This window comes from Halichoerus grypus, chromosome 14 (assembly GCF_964656455.1).
Source record: "Halichoerus grypus chromosome 14, mHalGry1.hap1.1, whole genome shotgun sequence".
Lineage (NCBI taxonomy): Eukaryota > Metazoa > Chordata > Mammalia > Carnivora > Phocidae > Halichoerus > Halichoerus grypus.
Window position 1 is genome coordinate 59,435,234 of NC_135725.1, and position 22,058 is coordinate 59,457,291.

The 22,058-nt window shown below is 36.6% G+C and overlaps 1 protein-coding gene across 9 annotated transcripts in view; it reads right to left on the reverse strand.

Moving 5' to 3' along the window:
- Positions 1 to 292: 292 nt before the first annotated feature.
- Positions 293 to 22,058, reverse strand: part of RNF38 (ring finger protein 38) — a 131,136-nt gene continuing 109,370 nt past the window's right edge. For all 9 annotated transcript variants that reach the window (XM_036076143.2, XM_036076142.2, XM_078061456.1 and 6 more), the window contains 8 exons: positions 18,450 to 18,617; positions 17,029 to 17,199; positions 14,582 to 14,743; positions 13,709 to 13,815; positions 12,143 to 12,227; positions 7,438 to 7,559; positions 5,127 to 5,226; positions 293 to 3,755 (listed from right to left, as the gene is read on the reverse strand). In XM_036076143.2, the coding sequence (XP_035932036.2) occupies positions 3,693 to 3,755; positions 5,127 to 5,226; positions 7,438 to 7,559; positions 12,143 to 12,227; positions 13,709 to 13,815; positions 14,582 to 14,743; positions 17,029 to 17,199; positions 18,450 to 18,617 (978 nt within the window). In that variant the 3' untranslated portion in view covers positions 293 to 3,692. The remainder of the gene's footprint in view (positions 3,756 to 5,126; positions 5,227 to 7,437; positions 7,560 to 12,142; positions 12,228 to 13,708; positions 13,816 to 14,581; positions 14,744 to 17,028; positions 17,200 to 18,449; positions 18,618 to 22,058) is intronic.

Genomic DNA, 22,058 nt, shown 5'->3' on the forward strand with positions numbered 1-22,058 from the left:
TCGGCTCAGGTCATGATCCCAGGACTCTGGGATCGAGCCCCGCGTCAGGCTCCCTGCTCAGCGGGAAGCCTGCTTCTCCCTCTGCCTCTGCCCCTGCTTGTGTTCCCTCTCTCACTGTCTGTCAAATAAATAAATAAAATCTTTAAAATAAATAAATAAATAAATTAAATAAATCTAGCCGCAGGTAGCTCAACAGCTCCATCTTCCTGCCAATATCTCCCCACAACCCTCCCTTCAAGTACATACAACCCTACCCCTTCCCTAACACAGTAACACGAAACACAACAAAATGTTTTAAGTGTACATCATACATTTATTACCAACAACCCTCTCAACTCCAAAATTGGGCACAGGGATTAAAAATAAAAATTCATTGCACTACTTAGTAAAGCATTACTAGTAACTTTCATAAAAAATGTACAAACTTTGTTAAAAATTTATCAAGCCTTCAAATGATTTGGTTACAGATATTTATAATACGTACATTTAAAACTATATGTTAACTGATACAATGGAATATGATTTGAGGAAATGACTCAGCAAATGATTCCAAAAAACACCCCTGTAAGCTTTCATAATCTGAAACAAACAGCAAAATGAGGTAACCAAATGTACCAACAGGGGGGGAAATAGCTTTCTAATGAAGGCCTAAAGATATCTGTGAAAAATATTCTCTTTGAGTTGGTAGATCTCATTCAAAATACTGTAAGAGGCCCAGATTTAAGAATCTTAATAAATCACATTTCAGAGAGTGTATAAAATCTAAATATGCTTTCACATTTTCCAGATTTTGCTCAAAAAAATTCAGGACAGAAAATCCTAATGAGATCTCGATACCTGGAGGCCTTGACTTGTTTTTTTTTGTTCTATGGGGGGGGGGCACGCTAAAATAATTCAAAGATGATAATTCATGCAAAACAACACAAAATGAAACCCCACAGCAGAGTTAAGATGGTAAAGCCAATATTGTTTTAGGAGAAAAGAGGAAGAAGGCAACAAACCAACATCTGCCTGCTATCTGGTGCATCGCTCAAGGTGACAACAGCTGGGCATGAATCAACTATTCTTTCTTTTGCTAGCCATGAAGTTGCTCACTGTGGCTAGTCTGAGCTGGTTCAGAACACATGCAATGTATGCTCCTAATACACACTAACCACTTAATAAGCAAATCTGTACACATCTCTAAGGGCCCCATGCAAAGAAAGACATTCCCAAAGAGAGATCAGTCACAAGAGTGCAACATTACTTCAGGATTTTACCAAAATAGACCCTGCTGCCTCCTAAATTGCCAACTGCCTCTCGAAAATTTGCTGGAAAAGGGATATTATGACAAGAATTCATCGTAAGAGGGAGGGAAGAAAGAGCTATTTTTCCTAGTCATTAGTACAATGTGCCTTGTTAATTAGGTATCTATATAAATTAGAAAAAGTGCTTTACTTGCATGCTTCAATAAAATGAATACTGAGTGTAGTAGTGTTATGTTAGATCTGTACAGATATAAATTTTTTGCAGCTATATAAAAGAGTCTATGTATAAGATGGGCTTTTGCCATTTTAAACATGATTTTTTATAATTAAAAAAAATAAAGATCAAACTATACGTGATTCATAATGTAGCTGATTATTATGCCTATGCCAATAATTTTGGTCTTCAACACGCTTTTTATTCATCAGGAACAGGTGGGGAACGTCCTAATGATTGAAAAGTAACATGTGCACCTTAGCACTGTTGAGATGTATTTCTGATGCACTGACAAATACAGGGGCAAACAGAAAGTGTGCAAAATCCTATTTGTCTGACTAGATAGAGGCAACAGTGTCTGGAAAAGGGCAAAATTGTGCTTCTGTGAGAATTGACTTTACTGAACTCTAAGCTGGGATGAGCTTATAGAGACTTCAAGGGAAGGCAAGTAGCATGGCAGTAACAAGTAGTTAACACTGAGTAGAAAACTGACACAGAGCCAACTGAAAGCTGAGTGAGGCTGGCAGCAAGTCATCACAGTCCTGACTGGGATTATGCAGCTTGCGCTACTGCAAACAAAGCAATGACCTCAACTGCAGGAAGAGACAGACAGTGTTGAAGACAATAAAAGAACGAGGGAGGAATCAAAACATTGCTGGAAAAATGACTTTAAACAATCTAAATGATGCTCAATGGACCTATAAAAAAACCCCACACAGCTATGTATTATTTCAGATCAACTAAATGAAGGTCAATTCCTGTTTTACAGCATTATTTTTTATACAAAAATCAAATCTTCATTTATACTGCAAGTATTCTGGACCTGTTATATTAAATTTTTCTCATTCAAACAAAAATTTTTTAAAAAAGCAATAAAACATCGAAGCACATCAGGTCTAAGAATTCGAGCTGTCACAGCACTTGATCCATCCTGGAAATGAGGGTTTCCATGAGAAGCACATTTACTGAGGGAAGAACTAGACAACTTTCAGAATTGGAGGTTGGCAGGTGAATCGATACAAACAGAAATATAGTTTCTTAAAACAATTTAGTTGCCTATGAGAGCTTAACAAAGAACGTATCAGAAGTCAAGCTGAATTAGCTAACAGATTTTGTTCTGGTGGAAGTAAAGGAGGTGAGACTTCAGGGGACCAGCGATATTCTTAGAAATATATTACTCAAATATCTTCAGAATAGACTACAATCCTAAACATTAAAAAAAAAAAATCACAGGTACTTCCTCTAAGAAGCTTACTGGAAATGTAAAGGAAAAAACAAGAAAGTATCAACATTCAAATCACTGATTGAAATGCTAATATTGCTAACTGATGATGTATGATATTGCACCTTTTTTTTGGAAACAGCAAGTTGGAGATTAAAAAAAAAAAATTTTTTTTTTTTCCACAACAGAATCAAAAAATCCGGTTCATGGAGTGAGAAATCTGTTACACTTTTTTTCTTAAGTGACCCACTTGGGACCACCAGCGAAGAGAAGGTGACAGCTGCCTGAAGCAAAGGAAGAAGGCTTTTCTCATTCCATTCACTGGGAGGGAAGGGATGGAGTATTCAATGCTTATCATTGATGCACCCTTAGCAATCAGTGTGCAACAGCAAACACAAGGGAAAAAACCAGTGTACAGTACTAGTGCTGTTTAAATAACACACCAGATTATACATTGCAGCATAATTAAAACTACACACACATTCTTGGTACATGCTGGTATATAGGATCTCATACACACATTAGCTACCATGCCCTCACACAAGTAGTTGCGCACACTCTCTCCCACACACAGATACATTTATCACCAACAGTCATACGCTGCATTCATTTCCACTCACAGTTTCTGAAGGCTCTATATAAGGTAGATTGCTATATCATCTGGAGCTACCACTTTTTATAAAAGCACATGCTAAAAGATCACGTCCACTGTAATCTTGCAGCAACACTCGGAATGATCACACAAAAACCAGGGAATGTTAGTGCACACACAAAATTAAGCTAAAGAAAAAGTCTTTGGAGTTCCAATCACACGGTTAGTATAACAATCCCATAATTGTGAAGACTAATTGTAAGCTTTTATAGTTGATTAAGTCACACAGTGCAAAGAAAGGTCCATTGACCCTTTTGGTAAAGGGAGGGCTGGAAGCCACACAGATTAAGTTCAATGGATAGTTCGTATATACATGTGATGAGGAACACCCAAACTAAATTTGTGCTCTTAGGTTGGTCATTCTGAATCCCGATGCACTTCTGAAGCATCAGCTCGGCAGATTGGGCAAGTACGATTTGCCTAAAACACAAAAGAGAAAACTTGTCTGAACTGTGATTTACACAATGTAACATGTGAAAAGCAATGAGCTATTATTTACTTCCCATATAGTTTTTACATTCTTTATTCCTTTAAAGAAGTACAAAGCAATCATTTAATCTCTCTTTTTAAAAAATACACCACAAACTCAAAGACTTAGCAGCTGATGAATGATTTTTTTTTATAGGTCTGTTTCAACATATAGACAAGATTACCTATCACCAGTTTAGACAGATTTAATAACTAGCTTAAAATGACCTCTCAACAAATGGCACCACCATTTTCTGAGTTGCCAAAGCCACAAAACTAAGTATCACCTGCTCTCTTACTTTCTGAACCACATTATTCATCAAATACTCCCATCCGTACATTATAATAGCTCTCAAATCAGTCCTCTTCTTTTCATCCAGTTGCCAGTATTCCTTCTCTGTCTAGCCCAGAACATCACCATTCCATCTCAGAAATCTCTCTCCTTTTCCATTCTCCAAATGGCGGTCAGTCATCTTGATAAAACACAATTTCAGTCACAGCCTTCCACATCATTTCCAGGATCAAGTCCACACTCCCTCACACGCAATGTGATTTCACAATAGGCCAGTCACTGGCCGAATCTTTGAACATCTCTTCTCTTGCCACTCTTGCTAATCAGCCATATGCAATCTGCTGTTTTCTGATCAGTGTCTGTTCCTACACCGCAGGGCTGTGCATATATAATACTATCTTCTAAAAAGTTAAGACTCTCTGCCTTCAGGATTCGGCTTGAGCTAAACTGGGCACCCTTACTCTGTGCTCACACAGAGGACTGATTCTATTTTAACTCATCTTTCTTCCTCACCAAATTGTGACCTTCTAACCCAGTGGTACTATTTCCTAATCAGAATACTCTTAAAAAAATAATAAAGTTGACTATTTTTAAATTATTTTACCGCATATTTTTATTCTATTATAAAATATAGAATTTGTGTCCTTTGGGTATTTCATATCTACAAAAGAGAAAATGATCAGAATTAAATAAAAGCACTAGTGGTTCATTTCCCATGTAAATCTCTGACAAAGGAGGTCCAGTGAGGTCCCCTTCTAAACTCTCACAGGAAACTGGCCCAGCAAGTTCAGGCCTCATCCCTATACACCACTAGAAAGGACAGATAACCCATTTTCAAGTTTTGCACAATCACTCCCACATTTATGACTCTAGTTAATTTTTACTGGCCTTTTATCTTCATTTGCAGAAATCACTGAATATTTTGTCTCCTTACCCATGCTCCACCAAACAATGGACTTATTTTACATAAAACTATGGTCAATAACAAAGAAAATTCAGTGTTACTCTCTTCACCGATGCCATCACTTTACCTTAAGCCATTTGTCGACACACTTGGCATGGAACTCGTGGTTACAGGGTAAAACTCTAAGTAGCTGCCTTGACTCAAAATCACACATGCATACTACACACCTAAAAAAAGCAAAAAAGATCATTTAACCATAAATCCAAGTGGTTGTCTGCTTTATGACTAATGAAGCCTAGATAAAACCATTTACCATCTCACTTTTCAAACTGTCATTTAAAGTTTACGACAAAATAATCTATCAATATCCTGAAAAAAATCATGATATTAAGACATTTAGAGTGCTTTGCTTTACTGAGAGATCATCAAGAACACTGGTTAGGGGTGCCTGGGTGGCTCAGCTGTTAAGCATCTGCCTTCAGCTCAGGTCATGATCCCGGTGTCCTGGGATCGAGCCCCACATTGGGCTCCCTGCTCAGCGGGAAGCCTGCTTCTCCCTCTCCCACTCCGCCTGCTTGTGTTCCCTCTCTGTCTCTGTCAAATAAATAAATAAAATCTTTAAAAAAAAAAAAAAAAAAAAAAGAACACTGGTTAAACATCCAAGCTGTCTTAATACTGAAGACACTATTAATATTCAACAAAATGGTGTTGAAACAATCAGACCTCTATATACAAAAGAATGAAGTTGGACCCCTACCTCACATGATATATGAAAATTAACTGAAAAGTGGAACAATGGCCTAAATTAAGAGTTAAAAACTATTAAATTCCTAGAAGAAAACATAGGGGTAAATCTTCATGACCTTGGAATAAGCAATGGTTTAGCAGAAATGACACCAAAAGCACAAGAAACAAAAAAAGTAGATAAATTGAACATAAAAAAAAATTGTGCTTCAAAAGACACCAGCAAGAAAGTGCAAAAACAACTTACAAAATGGGAGGTGTTTTTGAAAATCATATCTCATAAGGGAACCACTTGTATGTGTAACATATAAATAACCTCTACAACTCAATAATAAAAAGACAACCCAATTTAAAAATGGACAAAGGATATTAACAGACATTTCTCCAAAGAAGATACATAGGTGGCCAATAAGTACAGTAAAATAGTTCAACATCATTAGCCATCTGGGAAATGGAGATAAAACCTTAATTAGATACAACCTCACTCCCACTAGAACAGCTAGAATCAAAAGAAATAATAATAAGCACTGGAGAGGATGTAGAGAAACTTTACATATTGCTGGTGGGAATGTAAAATGGCGTATCCACTTTGGAAAAAACTGGAAGTTCTCAAAAGGTTAAACAAAGTTGGGGCACCTGGCTGGCTCATCAGAAGAGCATGTAACTCTTGACCTCAGGGTTGTAAGTTCGAGCCCCCATGCTGGATGTAGAGACTATTTAAATAAATGAATAAATAAAAACTTAAAAAAAAGGTTAAACAAAGCTACCATATGATCTATTTAGACAACCAAGAGAAATGAAAACATATATCCACAGAAAAATTCTGTACACAAATGTTCACGACATTATTATTACTACTAGTCAAAACATGGAAACAACCTAAATGTCCATCAACTGAGGAAGGGATAAGCAATATTTGGTTATCGATACAACGGAATATTATTTGGCCATAAAAAGGAAGAAGTACTGATAGAAGCAACATGATGGACCTTGAACACATTATGCTAAGTTAAAGAAGCCATACATAAAAGAGCATATATTGTATGATCTCATTCATGTTAAATGTACAGGACAGGCAAATCTACAGAGATAAAAAAGTAAATTAGTGGGAGGCTATACTGGACTGGATAGGGGTGGGGGAAAATGGGAAGTGGCTGCTAGTGGGCAAGGTGTTTCTTTTTGGGGTGAAGAAATGGTGTACATTTGAATTTGAAGATGGCTGCAAAACTCTCTGAATATACTAAAAACCACTGAATTGTACACTTTACATGTGAATTAGGTCCCAGTAAAGCTGTTACTGAAGATACCATAATAAGCAGAATATTTGCGTAAAAACCTCAACCTGTACATGTACGAGACTCTTCAATCTTACATAAAATATTCTAAAGTTTGAAATAGAAACCATAAAACTTCTAGGCAACCTAAAAATCCAGAACAGGACTGTCGAACAGAACTTTCTGAGATAGAAATGTTCTACATCTAACACAGCATCATTAGTGAGAGTAATAAAGAAACTTAACTTTTTATTTAATTTAAACAGCCCCACATAACTAGTGGCTATCTTACCAAACAGCACAGGCCTGGAGTATGCAATAGACACTACTTATCTTTATCAAGTTACCCTTGACTCTCAAGCTTTATTTTATAAAGGTAGAAAAAGAAATTTCAGAGTGATGTAGGAAAGATATACTTACAAAGTCTGTTCTGACTGGTGGTTGTTAGGATTGAACCGATAAGAAGGAAGCTGTTCGATATCTGCTTTAGTCAGTCCTCGAGGCTTAGCCTCTCCCAGTCGCTCTGCCAGGTTTAACAGGGCCTAGAGAGGGAAAAAGGAGACAATTTTCATCTCTCTTTAAATTTTTTTTTTTAAAGATTTTATTTATTTATTTGACAGAGATACAGTGAGAGAGGGAACACAAGCAGGAGGAGTGTGAGAGGGAGAAACAGGTTTCCCAATGAGCAGGGAGACCGATGTGGGGCTCGATCCCAGGACCCTGGGACCATGACCTGAGCCTAAGGCAGACGCTTAACGACTGAGCCACCTAGGCGCCCCTAAATTTTTTTTTTAAGGATTTTATTCATTTGCGAGAGAGAGAGCACGCACAGGCAGGGGGAGAAACAGGCCCCCCACTGAGCAAGGAGCTCGATGTGGGACTCGATCCCAGGACCGTGGGATCATGACCTGAGCCGAAGGCAGATGCTCAACCAACTGAGCCACCCAGGTGTCCCTCTCTTTAAATTTTCTATTTCAATAATCAAAAAACCCCTAAAAGCAAACAAACAAAAGAAAAACTCAACCTTATCTTTATTATGGAAAATTTTAAATATATACAATACTAGAAAAACAGTATAATGAATTTCCACATGCCTATAACCCAGGCTCAACAATTCATGACTAATTTCATGGAGTACTATCCACTCCTAAAACCCCAGATTATTTTGAAACAAAGCTAAAACATTTTATTTAATTGGTAAAATAGTTCTGTGTGTATCTTTAAAACAACCTGTCTACCTCAGCACGTCTGACATTTGGGGCTGGACAAAATTTTACTGTGGGAGGGCTGTCCTTGTACATTGTAGGATGTTTAGCAGCATCCCTGGCCTCTAGCTCCTGGATGCCAATAACCCCCTACCCCCCGTTGTAACAGCCAACAATGTCTCTAGATGTTGCTAAATAGCCTCTGGGAAATAAAACCGTCCCCAAGTTGAGAACCACCCTTCTAAAAAATAAAAGATGTTTTAAAAGAATATAACCACAATAACATCATCACACCTAAAAAATTAACAATTCCTTAAATGTCAAATGCCTCTGATGGTTTCAATTATTTTCAAAAACTTTTTTTTTTTTTAAGATTTATTTTTTTGTCAGAGAGTGAGAGAAAAACAGAAAGCGCACAAGTAGGGAAAGTACAGAGGGAGAGGGAAAAGCAGGCTCCCCACTGAGCAAGGAGCCCCATGCAGGACTCGATCCCAGAACCCTGGGATTATGACCTGAGCCAAAGGCAGATGCTTAACCGACTGAGCCACCCAGGCATCCCTCAAAGGAGTTAATTATTTGGGTCTGGACTGAGAAGACTAGGCCAGAGTTTATCATTAATAAAGTCTAGGTTGGAGGGACGCCTAGGTGGTTCAGTCGGTTAAGCACCTGCCTTTGACCCAGGTCATGATCTCGGGGTCCTGGGATCTAGTCCCGCATGGGGCTCCTTGCTCAGTGGGGAGCCTGCTTCTCCCTCTGCCTGCCTTTCTCTCTCTGACAAATAAATAAAAATATTTTAAAAAAGTAGTTTGTTCAAATCAGGATCCAAATAAACCCATATATTACCATTGCTTGGTATGTCTCTAGTATCTTTTTTTACTCCTATCTGTTGAACAAATCAGGTCAATGGCTTGCTTGTATAAATTCCCAGTCTGAATTTTGCTGACCGAACCTACCTACCCTGAGACTTGTGTTTTCTTGTCCCTTGTACTTCCTATAAATTGGTAGCTTTGACTATTTCCATAAAGCTCATCATGTCTACCTGTTACGTTAGCAGCCACTAATGGAACACTGCTTAGGTCCATTAGTCCATTAAAGATGGCAAAATGGTAATATTCTATCACTTTCTTATTTATTAGATGAAATATTACTATACTGAGCCACTGTCCCTTATCAAACTGTACTCAGTAGCCTAATTTAAATAGAAAATGCAGGAAAAGACCAGTGAGTTTCTTACTTTTTGAAGTTATCACTAAGAAATCATGGATTTTAAGACCGTTATGCTTCCATTATGCTGTTATTATGCTTATTGATTTTATGCCAGTACCTCCTTTCTCCCAGTTTTCAACGGCTCTAATTACTCATTTGCTTTATCCTACAATCTGGCAGCCCTTCGTATGCTGCTTTCCCCTATTTTTTTAGGCAGCCGCGGGGTTAAGAAAATGGCTAATAATGAAATGATGATGGACAATGAGAGAAACAGAATCAATTTCCCAAAACCTCAATAATTAATGATATGATAGTTGTGTCTTAATATGATGACCCCACAATGTTGTTTTTGGTACAGCTTATTTGGAGAATTGGGTCATCTAAATAAATTGCTCCCCCTTTACCACGCACACTTCTAAGTCCCTCTAAAATGGTAAATGGTAATTTGTTAAATTTAATTGATGCCAATTACAATTAGCAGATAAAATTTAGGATATAGCTGATGTAAATCTTTTATACCTATATTATATATACTATAGGACACTGTGGTCATTAAAAACAACTTGTAACAATTATATTCAATAAAGTATGTTCATTAAGTCCTTACTGGATGGAGGCTATAATGATAATCAAGCCTTCAATGAATTTATATGATCTAGCAACAAGACAAACTAAAGTCAGGACATGATTAATATGCATAGTTTTATAAGAACTTTACACAAAAAGGAGGGAGGGAATCGTTGAGATCTGGGAATGGACTATAAATGCCTTTCACAGAGGTAGTATTTTTAGCTAGGTCTTAAAAGACGGTTACATTTCCAAATGTAGAGGAGGGGGAAAGTTCTTAGGCAGAAGGACAAGGGTAATAAAGGCACTTGGGAAAGAATGCAGAGGATAAAAAAAAAAAAAAAAAAAGAATGCAGAGGATAGATTCAAAACCAGAAAAGCAAGAGTCTTGACTGGATTAAAGTATGGCTGCAAAAGATCAAACATATTTAACCCAAAGTACAGTTTATAAAGGTATTCCAATGCCAAATAAAAAATATTTTTCTTTCTTTCCTTTTTTTAAAGATTTTATTATTTGTGTGAGAGAGAGAGAAAGAGAGAAAGAGCACGCACAAGCAGGAGTAATGGCAGGCAGACAGAGAAGGAGGCCCACCACCGAGCAAGGAGCCCGACGTGGGACTCGATCCCAGACCTGAGCCGAAGGTAGCCACTTAACCGACTAAGCCACTCAGGCGTCCCAAAATATTTTTCTTATGTTGTGATGGTATCACTGTTTTTTTCCACTGATGGGTAAATAATCTATTTAAGAAGAGCTGTCCTCTTCAGCAACATTACTTGTGACTTAATTTTAGTACAGAATACCTAAAGAATAACCAACTTCTTTGCATGAAATTGAAGTCATGCAAGTGTAGAAACAAAACCAGGAAATTATTACAGCCCCTTTCTCGCTCTAGAAATCTGGAACTGGAATCCAAAGGGCAGTGTGGTGTGATTATACAGGTAGAGGGAAAATGATGTAATACCATTTTGAAAACTATAGAATATAGTATTTGGCCTGATCTCTTCCACATGTGTTAAAATAAAACCAAAGGTGCTTTAAGATTATGTGTGTAAGCTTCTCTTCTCTGTCCCTAGGTTCTATTCACACTGTATAAATAGAGACTGAGTAAGGCTGGGGTGAGAAAGGTAACTAGCAGTATAAAAAAAAGTCATATCGTCACTCACATTCAACAATACAAAGTTATCTTCCAACCCCTGAACTGCACCTCCCATTCCTAACCTCAAATAATATATTATATAAATAATATAATTACATAAATATATAAAATATAAGCTACCTGACTTGCTGTCTTCTTTCATTCTGCCTTCTTCATGAACTATTGCAATCTTTTTTGCAGAGCATCTTCTTTTGCAAGCCCCCTATGCACACCCGACACTACCACAAACCATTCAGCAATGAATACCTGATTCTAGTATTAAGTCTCTCAACTTAAACCATATTTAAGAATTTTAAGAATAAAAAAGAAAAGTCTCTCAAGATCTACTCTTTTATATTTACAGTTCCCGTAGTTCAGAATCACATGGTTCTATAATTTGCTCAACCTATTAAATAAGTTTTCCTTCCACTAATGTCTAACCATTCCCATCTATTCCTTCTTGCTACTAATAGAGTTTTGTAGAGTCTGATGCCATGAGAACCAAAACATTTAGCAGCTCTTTCCTCCCACAATAGTCAAAATTATGTCTCTAGCAGGGCACACATACTCAACAACAGCCAGTTGAGATTTTCAATCAACTCTCTATTTTCTCCCTTTCACTTAAGCCACCAACTGCGTATCATGCCTCAAGAATATCCAGCCTTCCCTACCTCAATCTCATGCATGAAGCAGCTTTTCCATCCTTTAGGAACCAGCTCAAACACAATCTTTTCAGAACACCCAATCATAATTAACTGTTTTCTCATTATATTCTCTCACAGGAACTGTATGTAATTCTAATACAGCACCAAGCCTATCTTGTTATCATAGCTATATGGTACATGTAGAAATATCCTAAGGATACTGACCACTTTTTTGATATATTTGTATTGTGAAACATACAAAGGATTTATCAAATGCATGTTTAATTAGGTGAATGAGTGAATGAGTAGAACAATACTTCTTACACATATAACACTACCCAAACAAACTCACAGTTCACCGACTAACCTCATAATTTTCTACTTCTCCATCTTCCACGTCCAATTCAAAGCTGAAAGTTGGGCCCACTGCAGGTGGCACTGGGAGCATTGATCTGCAGTGAAAACAACCAACACTAGCATTCATACACTGGTACATTACTTCAAAGAACAGTTTGGGAAGAATAAGGTTAATGCTAAAAGAATAAAGAATGGTCAGTGTTAATCAGTGGCAACTCTTTAAAGAAAAGGACTTTACTAGCGATAAAAACTGACATTAAAAAAATACAATTCACAATAGCATAAAAAAATGAAACATCAGGGATTAATTTAACAAAACACACGCAAGACCTGTATAATTAAAAACTAAAAATACTACCAGGAAAAATTTTTTAAAAATTAACAAATAGAGAAATATACTGTTAAGCAGACTAGAAGATATCAATTCTCTTCCAAAACTGATCTATAAATTTCATGCAACCCCTACTAAGATCCCAGCAAACTCTATTTTAGTAGAAACCAATCTGCTGATTTTAAACTTTACATGGATCATGTAAGACTTTAAATAATCTTAAGAACCAAGTTCTGATACCATCTGATTTTAAGACTTATAATACAGCTAAAATTATCAAAATAGTGTGGTATAGGAACATGGCCCTCTGTATAAAGACATTTCCTAGTCTTCTTAGAAGGTAATTACAGATTTGAGACTGAATTCTGGCCAGTGGGAAGTAGGCAGGAGTAATACATGCAACTTCTATGAAAGTATCCTTGAGAGGAGGCAGGTAGGCAGAGAGATCCATTTTCATTTTTGTTAGTTGGAGTGTAGATATAATGGCTAGAACCCAAGGAGCCAACTTCAATCATGTAGAGAAAGCCATAAAATTTTGAACATGGTAGAACCATTCCTTAATTATGGGGCTAACATCCCTGAACTGCCTACTTCTGAACTCATTACATGAGAGAAATTCAAAACTATCATGTGTAACCCTTGGGCATTTGTTACAAACTTAATCCTAACAGTATTTCTAAGGCACAGAAATGATTTCTCTGTCCCTCTTTCCTTGGGAAAGCAGCAACATCAAAAGCTGGATATTCGGGGCACCTGGGTGGCTCAGGTCATGATCCCAGGGTTCTGGGATCAAGCCCCACGTCGGGCTCCCTGCTCGGCGGGGAGTCTGCTTCTCCCTCGCTCTTTGCCCCTCCCTGCTGCGTGCATGTGCGCACTCTCTCGCTCTCTCTCAAATAATAAAATCTTAAAAAAAAAAAAAAAAAGCTGGATATTCAAAGGTGACTAGTGATCACAGCTGTAAGAGAGGCAAAAATTGTAAACTTTTCTACCTTTTGATTTATTTTTTAACCTTTTGACCTATTTTCTGGCTCACAAATTTCTTCCTCTCCCACTTCTCCCTTGTTCTTGGCTCTTCTCTTTATTTCACCCTTACATAGTTCCCCAGCCCCACCCCTTAACATTAAATAAAAACAAATCTCTAACACACCCTAAATCATACATCACATAGAAGATATTCATAAAAGAAAGAGAATGTCAAGGGTATCAAAATTCAGAATTCACTAAAATGAGAAAAACAGAACTTACAATACATATGGTAGTAAGCTGGGATGATAAGGGGGAGGTGGTATTGGCTGCTGGGATCGATATCTACTACGTCCTGTGAGCCTCCGAGGCATAAATGGAGGATAAGGCTGTAGGAGAAAAATGTTAAAACAATTTAAGATCATTCTACATTTGTAACTATTTATTCTGTCGAATGGTCTCTCTTCCTAAAAAACCTACAAAATTCCTTACTATTTAAGTAACATTTGGTATTTATTAAATGTTAGCATAAATACAACAACTGGTTTAAAACATACACTTAGGTGTATTTTTTAGTGGTTGGGGCACCTGGGTGGCTCAGTCAGTTTGGCATCTGACTCTTGATCTCGGCTGGGGTCATGATTTCAGGGATCAAGTCCCACATCAGGCTCCAAGCTTAGCGTGGAGTCTACTTGTCCCTCTCCCTCTGCTCGCGCCGCCGCCCCCCCCCCCCCGGCTTTCTCTTTCTCTCTAGAAATAAATAAAATCTTTAAAAAAAGAAAATACACTTAGGTGTATTTTTATTTATTTATTTATTTTAAAGATTTTATTTATTTATTTGACAGAGACAGACACAGAGAGAGAGGGAACATAAGCAGGGGGAGCGGGAGAGGGAAAAGCAGACTTCCCGCCGAGCAGGGAGCCCGATGTGGGGCTCGATCCCAGGACCCTGAGACCATGACCTGAGCCAAAGGCAGACACTTAACGACTGAGCCACCCAGGCACTCTTAGGTGTATTTTTAAATACAATTTTCCAACCAAATGCTTTCAAGAATACATTTAAAATTCTAAATATGTAGAGTTATATAGAAACAACTCAAAACAAGTAAGTTATCAGAGCAAGTAATAGATTAATAACCATGAATGAAAACTTACTACTCCGAAGGACACCTCCTGATGCAAAGGATCATGGGTTAAGAACTGCAAAGGAGCTGATGGAGGTAATGTTGGGGCATGGGCTGATGGAGGGTAAGTAAAACCTCCTACTGGAAGATGCTCTCCTAAGAGTTCCACTTCATTTTCTATCCTTTGCAGAGGCTGAGGGAGGAAAAAAGCAAACTAATATATTAATATACTACCAGTGTTTAGACTATGTTTTAGAATAAAAATTAACCCCCCCCAAAAACACCTTTAAGGTCATGTATTTCTTGATGTTTACACCAATCTAAATTTATACATGTGGACATACAGACTATAGTAAAATCTTCCTATCTTTAATTGGATTTCAGTAAGAAAATCTCTGAAACAGGTCATTAAAACATTTCCGCTATCCATTCAAAGATAACATTTTACTATTTGAAATTTCTCTTAAAAAGGAGACTGAAAGTATATGAAAGTTAAAATTGCTTTTTAGTCATGATACACTGACCTACTCATAAAATTTTTTCAGACACTTAATTTTTAGTATATGAAATTGAGCAGGTGTATATTTATAAATCAGAACCAGGGCTAAATGGGATAAGATAGAGCAGGCATGATGCTATATTAGAAAGCTTATGAGCTTCGGCATTAGACAGATTTGCTGTTGTCACTAATCAGCCATGTGACTTTTATATAAATAACTTAATATGAACCTCAATATTATCTAGAGGACTCACAGGTTCATTGCCTACTTCAAAAGCATGCTATGAACACTGAGACAATGTACAAAAGCAAAGCACATAGCATGTTTCTTCTTGACAATAGTTTTACTGAGATATAATTCACATACTATAAAAAAATCACCCTGCAAAAGGATACAATTCAGTAGATTTTAGTAGATTCACAGGACCTGTGTGAACATCACCACTATTTAATTCCAGAGCCCCCCACCTCCAACCCGTGCCCATTAGCAGTCCACTACCCCATTTTTCCAGTCCTGCCCAAGCCCTGGACAATCGCCAATCTACCTTCCATTTCTACAAATTTGCCTATTTAGGACATTTCATCAGTATGTGTCATTTGTATCTGGCTTCTGTCACTTAGCATAATGCTTTCAAAGCTCATCCATCTTGTAGTTTGTGTATCAGTATTTCATTCCTTTTTATAGTTGAAAAATGATTCACTGCATCAGTTGATGGACATTTGAACTCTTTCCACTTTTTGCTGTTAGGAATAATGCTGCTATGAACATTTATGTACATATTTTTGGGTATCCGTTTCTCTTAGGAACATGTATTCTTCAAAGTTAGTCTGACTTCCTCCTGAAGTTAGACAATATCAACACACTGTTCACTATTCAAACAAAATTTCACTTTAGTTTGGGAGCTTATATATGCTTGAGAGAAATCCCAACTGCTGACACTATGACAACACAAGTGAACCTAAGTTCTGATTTGGCTATGTGACTGGACCTTTTAAAGGATTCCAAACTCAAATATAAGTGATAGCAAAATTTTGTTTTAACCTTGAATTCTCAGGTACTGGAAGCTAAGGAACATCCTGGCATCAATCCTGCCCTGATTCTAATAGAAGATTTTCTTGTAGAAGTAGTTATAACTTTTTGGATTAGCCAAACTTCTGTCCTAATTGGCTTCTATAGTTGTCAGAAGAGTATCCATGTTAAGTTCATCTCTACCTGAAACCCAGCATGGTGTATAAATCCTTAGTAAAGGATGGTTAGGTTCTGCTAGAATACATGGTCAAGTTCCTTTCACAGGATGGAAATCTTCTCCCTTAACCATTCCATATGTTCTCTTTCCTGTTCTTCCTGAATGACAGTTCAGCTGTTTAACTTGGCCTGTCCAAAAAACATCTGGGCCTCCTTCCTGTGCCCTCCCTTCCACTTCTACAGTGCTTATACCTCCTCTAACCCAATATGCCTCTCAGCTAAATTCCAGTCCCAAGACAGAATTAACTATGTTAATAGATGATCTCATCTTTTCATCAGAATATAGTAGAAAAACAGGACTTCAAAAAAACCCAGAAAACAAAGAAAAAAACAACTGAGGCTCAGAAATTTACTCTCCTTGCCTAAATCAATGTAATTATTATAGCAAGTATAAACAATTTTATAATACTTTCATTTTCCACGATTTCAGAAATACATAAAAGGAAAAAACAGAACTGAATTTTTCTTCAGACTTACTTCCTGAAAGATTGCAGATATGAAGGAACAAATTTAAATTATACAAAAGAACTAGAAAAATTTAAGCAACCAAGATAATTTTAGGTAAAGATGTTTATATTAATTTGTATGTCTGTGAATTCCCTAATTCTTTTAAGAACCAGAAGAATGCCTAAATTATAGTTTTTAAATGGTAACAAATTACATGTACTAAATTAATCTGTCTCTTAGGTCTACACATTCTCTGAAAATTAAAGACATAAGAGGAGATACCTACCGATCGTGATTGCTGTGTTTGGAAAGGGACAAACTGGCCTGGTGGTGGCAAATGAGGAGGATGATGGGGAGAAAGGTGAGGAGGATGTAAAAGAAATGGGTCACTAGAAATAAGGGGTGGGAACGCAGCATATGGTACTGGTAAGTGCTGAACTGAACATGCTTGAAGCATCTGTAAAAGAAATCGTTATTTGTTGTTTAATGTTTCAATATATAACTAGTAATAATAATTTTTAAAAAATCTATCACTGAGATTGAAATGTCATTGCCATATCCCGCTCAAAATCATACCAAAGTGTCTTAATGACCTACATTAACAATGAAATAGTAGTGTATTTTTGCATCTATCAGTAAAATACTGGTAACTAGTAATTATTCTGCATTTTATATAGTTCTGACACATCAGTCAAAACACCTAACTTCCTCTTTAGCTTTTTGACACCTATGAAATGGGGTGAAAAGTGCTGCATAGAAGAGGAAGCTCCTTCTACTTGACTGAAGAAGCAGATATTACTGCTTTCCCTTCCTCTCCTTTTCAATCTTACAAAAATTTTATAGAATTTTGATATTTATTAAGAGCCCAACTCACTAAGTGCCTTTTATGTTTTGTCTCTCAATATTTTAGTCTGCTAATTCAGCACACTGATTCCATAATCCATTATTGAGAAACCAAGGTTGGGATAAATGAATACATTAAACTAGTGTTGGTATATGTGTGTTCCTTTTAATCTCACATTCAAATAAGGATATTAGGATTATATTTAGTTTCAGCAAAGTGCTTTACTTTGAAGACCTTAGACAAGTCATTTAAATTCTCTGGATTTCAGCGACCTCATTTGTGAAATAAGGAGGTTGGATTGGGGGTTGGTGGATTAAAGGATAAAACGTAAGCTTAGGAGTCAGAAAGAAGTGGGTGTGAATCACTGCTCTCTCATACTAATTATCTCTGTGACATTAAGCAAGTCATTTTCAATTTCATCATCTAGAAAATGGGGATACCACTTTCACCACAGGCTTCCTACAGTAAGAAATAAGTAAGACCAAGCACTCAAAGTGCCTGCTAAAATCCAGTAAGTGCTTAGACTATTATTGTTGATCACTAAAGCCTGTGAGACTAACTTACTAACTAGTTCAATATCCTATGTTAGTACCTTAAACCCAGCCTTTATCAAGGTTTAATTATAAACAGTGTTGATACATGCTTTGTCTTCAGGATATTCAAATATGTATAATTTAATTTGAAAATATACCAAGTTTTAAAGTTAATTTTATTAAACTGTTACAAGTATGCTTTGAGATTGCTGTTGCAATAAAATTGCCTTTTTTTTACTTGAAAATGAAAAGCATTTTTACAAAGAGCACTCTTCAATTCTGTTTGCTTACAGAACACACTTAGCCATTCTAAGGGGACTGCAGACTTACTGGAGGAGGCACACTACAGACAGGGAGGTGCTGTCCACTGAAAACCACAGAGCATCCTGGGACCTGTTGTGTACTGCAAGCAGGGATGTGCTGGCCTGTGCAGAGTGGGATCCCATGTGGTGCCACTGTTGTTACTGTGTAAGAAACAGGGACAGTGCCCTGATGGAGCTATTAGGAAAGAAAAACAGAACCTTAGAACTTCAGCTGTTTGAATAAAAAATCAACTATTAAAAATTAAAATCTGGGCCGTTATTGATTCCCCTCTCATCTGCACAGAGTTTCACAATGTACTTCTCCAATAGTTTCAACCAGAATATTATTTGTCATTGTACAGGACATCTGTTTCAAGGAAAGTATATGAAACCCACAGAACTGAGACTCAACTTGACCCTCAAAAAGACTTGAAAAGTCCAGGAGAATAATAAACTGCTGTATTAACTCTTCTAGTCTGCTTTATAGAGAAAACTTTTCTGAAGAAACTTGGAAACATGAAAGCTGTATCTTCTAATACCTAGCCACATCCAACAGGAAATTTTTTTTTTAATTTAAATCCAACCAGTAAAACAATGTAAAGTAGAATAAAGAAAGTTAAATAATTTCCTTCTCTCTTGGCCAGTCTGATTCCTATCCTACCTGAGGCAAACAATGTTAATAACATAATCCTTCAACATCTTTCTCCATGAGCATATGAATATATACAAACAGATTACCCACAAATTGTCATGTTTTTTTTTCCCTTAACATAAGTGGTACCTTGCAAATTACTTTCTTCAATTAGTATTGCAGATATCTCTTCAAGGGCGTTAAAGTCAATTCATTCTTTTTGATACTAGCCAAATATTTCAAGTACACTCAACACAGTCCTATCACTAATATACTAATGGGATATTCAAGTTGTTTTCACTCTTTCACCAATGCAAACACAACTGTAAAAAAAATATCATTGAATATATATCCTTACATACTAGTAGTTTCATTTATTTAAGAGGGATTCAGGGTAGAAGGGTGAATTTTACATTTTCGCAAAAGGCTGAGTAAGCCACAATCCTAACAGTAACAATAGGGCCCATTTCCCAGCACCTCCAATCAAAGTAGATGTACTTGTAAAATTTATGCTCCTAATGAATAAAAAAAATATGCTCCTAAACTTTCTAATACTTTTATTTTTTACATTTAATTTATACTCCAACTAAAATCTATTTTTGCTTATAGTGTGAAGTAGTGTTCTAATTTTTTCTTGCAATACTTGTTCCATTTATTAAGACATCCTTTTCCCCTCTAAACGGAAATAGCACCTTTTTCCACTCAATAACTTCCCACTTATACTTTGTGCCAAATTCGTGCTGTTTTAGTTATCTTTTTTTAAGATTTTATTTATTTATTTGACAGAAAGAGACACAGCGAGAGAGGGAACACAAGCTGGGGGGGAGGGGTGGGAGAGGGAGAAGCAGGCTTCTTGCTGAGCAGGAGGCTCGATCCGGGGACCCTGGGATCATGACCTGAGCCGAAGGCAGACGCTTAACGACTGAGCCACCCAGGCTCCCTGCTGCTTTAGTTATCTTACTAGAAATTAGGATGTAGGAAGACAAATTCTTCTTATTGCCATACTTTTTCATTTTATTTTTTGGCCATTTTCACATGCTTATTCTTACGTAAATAAACTCAAATTTTATCCCCTTTCAAAACCCACTGGTGTCTTGATTTTTATTAATCTAACTATATTAAAGGTTACGTTACTTTACAAAGGACATGTAATTTTATATTAAGGTTTTTCATTGGAATATTATGCCACATGTTCAATACTATAGTACTGTCCTTCAAGAAATTACTTTTCTTCATAAAGATCTTATATTACTCTTATATAATTTATTCCTTAAAGTTCTTTAGTAAGTTTGTAGGTTCTATTATATTGTCAATAGGTTATTTTTCTCCATATCAAATTGGTTAGTGCTAGTTTTATTTACATATCTTGAATCTAACAATCTTACCCAACTTCATTCTAGATTTTTAAAAAAATCTTTCCTATGTACGTGTACAACTCTATCTGCTAAGATTCAACACAATTATTTACTTTTCTTGTCTTTTTGCTTTAGTGATAAAGAACCTTCAAAAATGATGTTCATAGCCACTCATAATCTGATTTTCATGGAAATGTTTACTGAATTTCTTTTTCTGTTCCCGTTCAGTCTTTTCCCTGAAATAATACTGCTAATACTTTTTTCCAGGGAGTGGCTTGCTTTTTCACTTTTAAAATACTGTCTTTGGATGAGCAGAAATTTTTTATTTTAATGAAATCTACTATGCTGCTGTTCCAATAAGTGGCTATTTATATATCCTGTTTAAGAAATCTTTGCCAACCTTATGAAGACAGTATCTTTTACCTTTCACATTTAGATCTAGAACCCAACTTTATTTTGTGTATGATATCAAGTAGGAGTCAGGGTTCCAACTTATGTGCATGGATATCCAACTGTCACCATACCATTACTAAAAGACCTTCCTTGAATTCCTTAAAGCACCTTTGCAAAAAATTAAGTGACAAACATTTGTTTAAGTCTATTTCTGACAATGAACACAATTCTTTAATTTAACAACAGTTCTCTGTATGGTTAGTGCTTTTCCCATGTCTTACTTAAGAAAGCCTTCCCTATTCTAAGGTCATGAAGCTACTGCTACATTACTTTCTTAAAACCTTATAGTTTTGCCATTAACATTTACATCTTTAATATATCTGGAACTGATTTTTGTGAACGGTATGAGATAAAGGATCCAGTTTCATGTTTTCATTTGGATACCCAATTGTCCCAGCATCATTTATTAAAAATTCTGTCTTCTTCCAACTCATTTGAAGCCATTTATCATTAAAGTATTCATAAATGTGTGGGTTTATTTCTGGGCTTTATGTTCTATTTCATTAGCCCATTTAATTATTCTGGCATTAGAATCACCTGCATTAGAACAGGTTGCTGGGTCCCACACCCAGAGGTTCTGATCCAGTAAGTCTAGTGTATAGTCTGAGAACCTGCATTTCTAACAAATGTATAGGTGATGCTGCTGCTGCTGGCCAGATGATCTAGGACATACTCTGAGAACCACTTGGTCTTACCGACTAGACCACAGTGCCAGTCAGCCAACTATTTCTTAGAGAGCCAGAAAGTATTTTAGGCTTGTGGGCATCTTGATCTCTGCATAAGGCATCCATAGGTGATAAATAAACAAAACATAGTTGCATTCCAAGAAACTACAAAAACAGCCAGCAGCAGCCTGCTTTCCCCCACTCTAAGATAATTCCAGGTCCTTTATAAAATGCCATAGAAATGACAGAATCAGCTTTTCAAATTACACCAAAAACTTCCTGGAAATTTACTTGAGATTATGCTATTTCTACATATTCCGAATGTCAGTTTTGACAACGGGCAGTTTTTACAAAAAGGCTTATAAGCCAAACCTTCAGTATTTAGATAGGTTTTCTTTAAACTGCCTTAACAAAGTTTTATAATCTTCTACATAGAAATCTTGAACTTCTTGGGCACCTGGGTGGCTCAGTCGTTAAGTGTCTGCCTTTGGCTCAGGTCATGATCCCGGGGTCCTGGGATCAAGCCCCACATC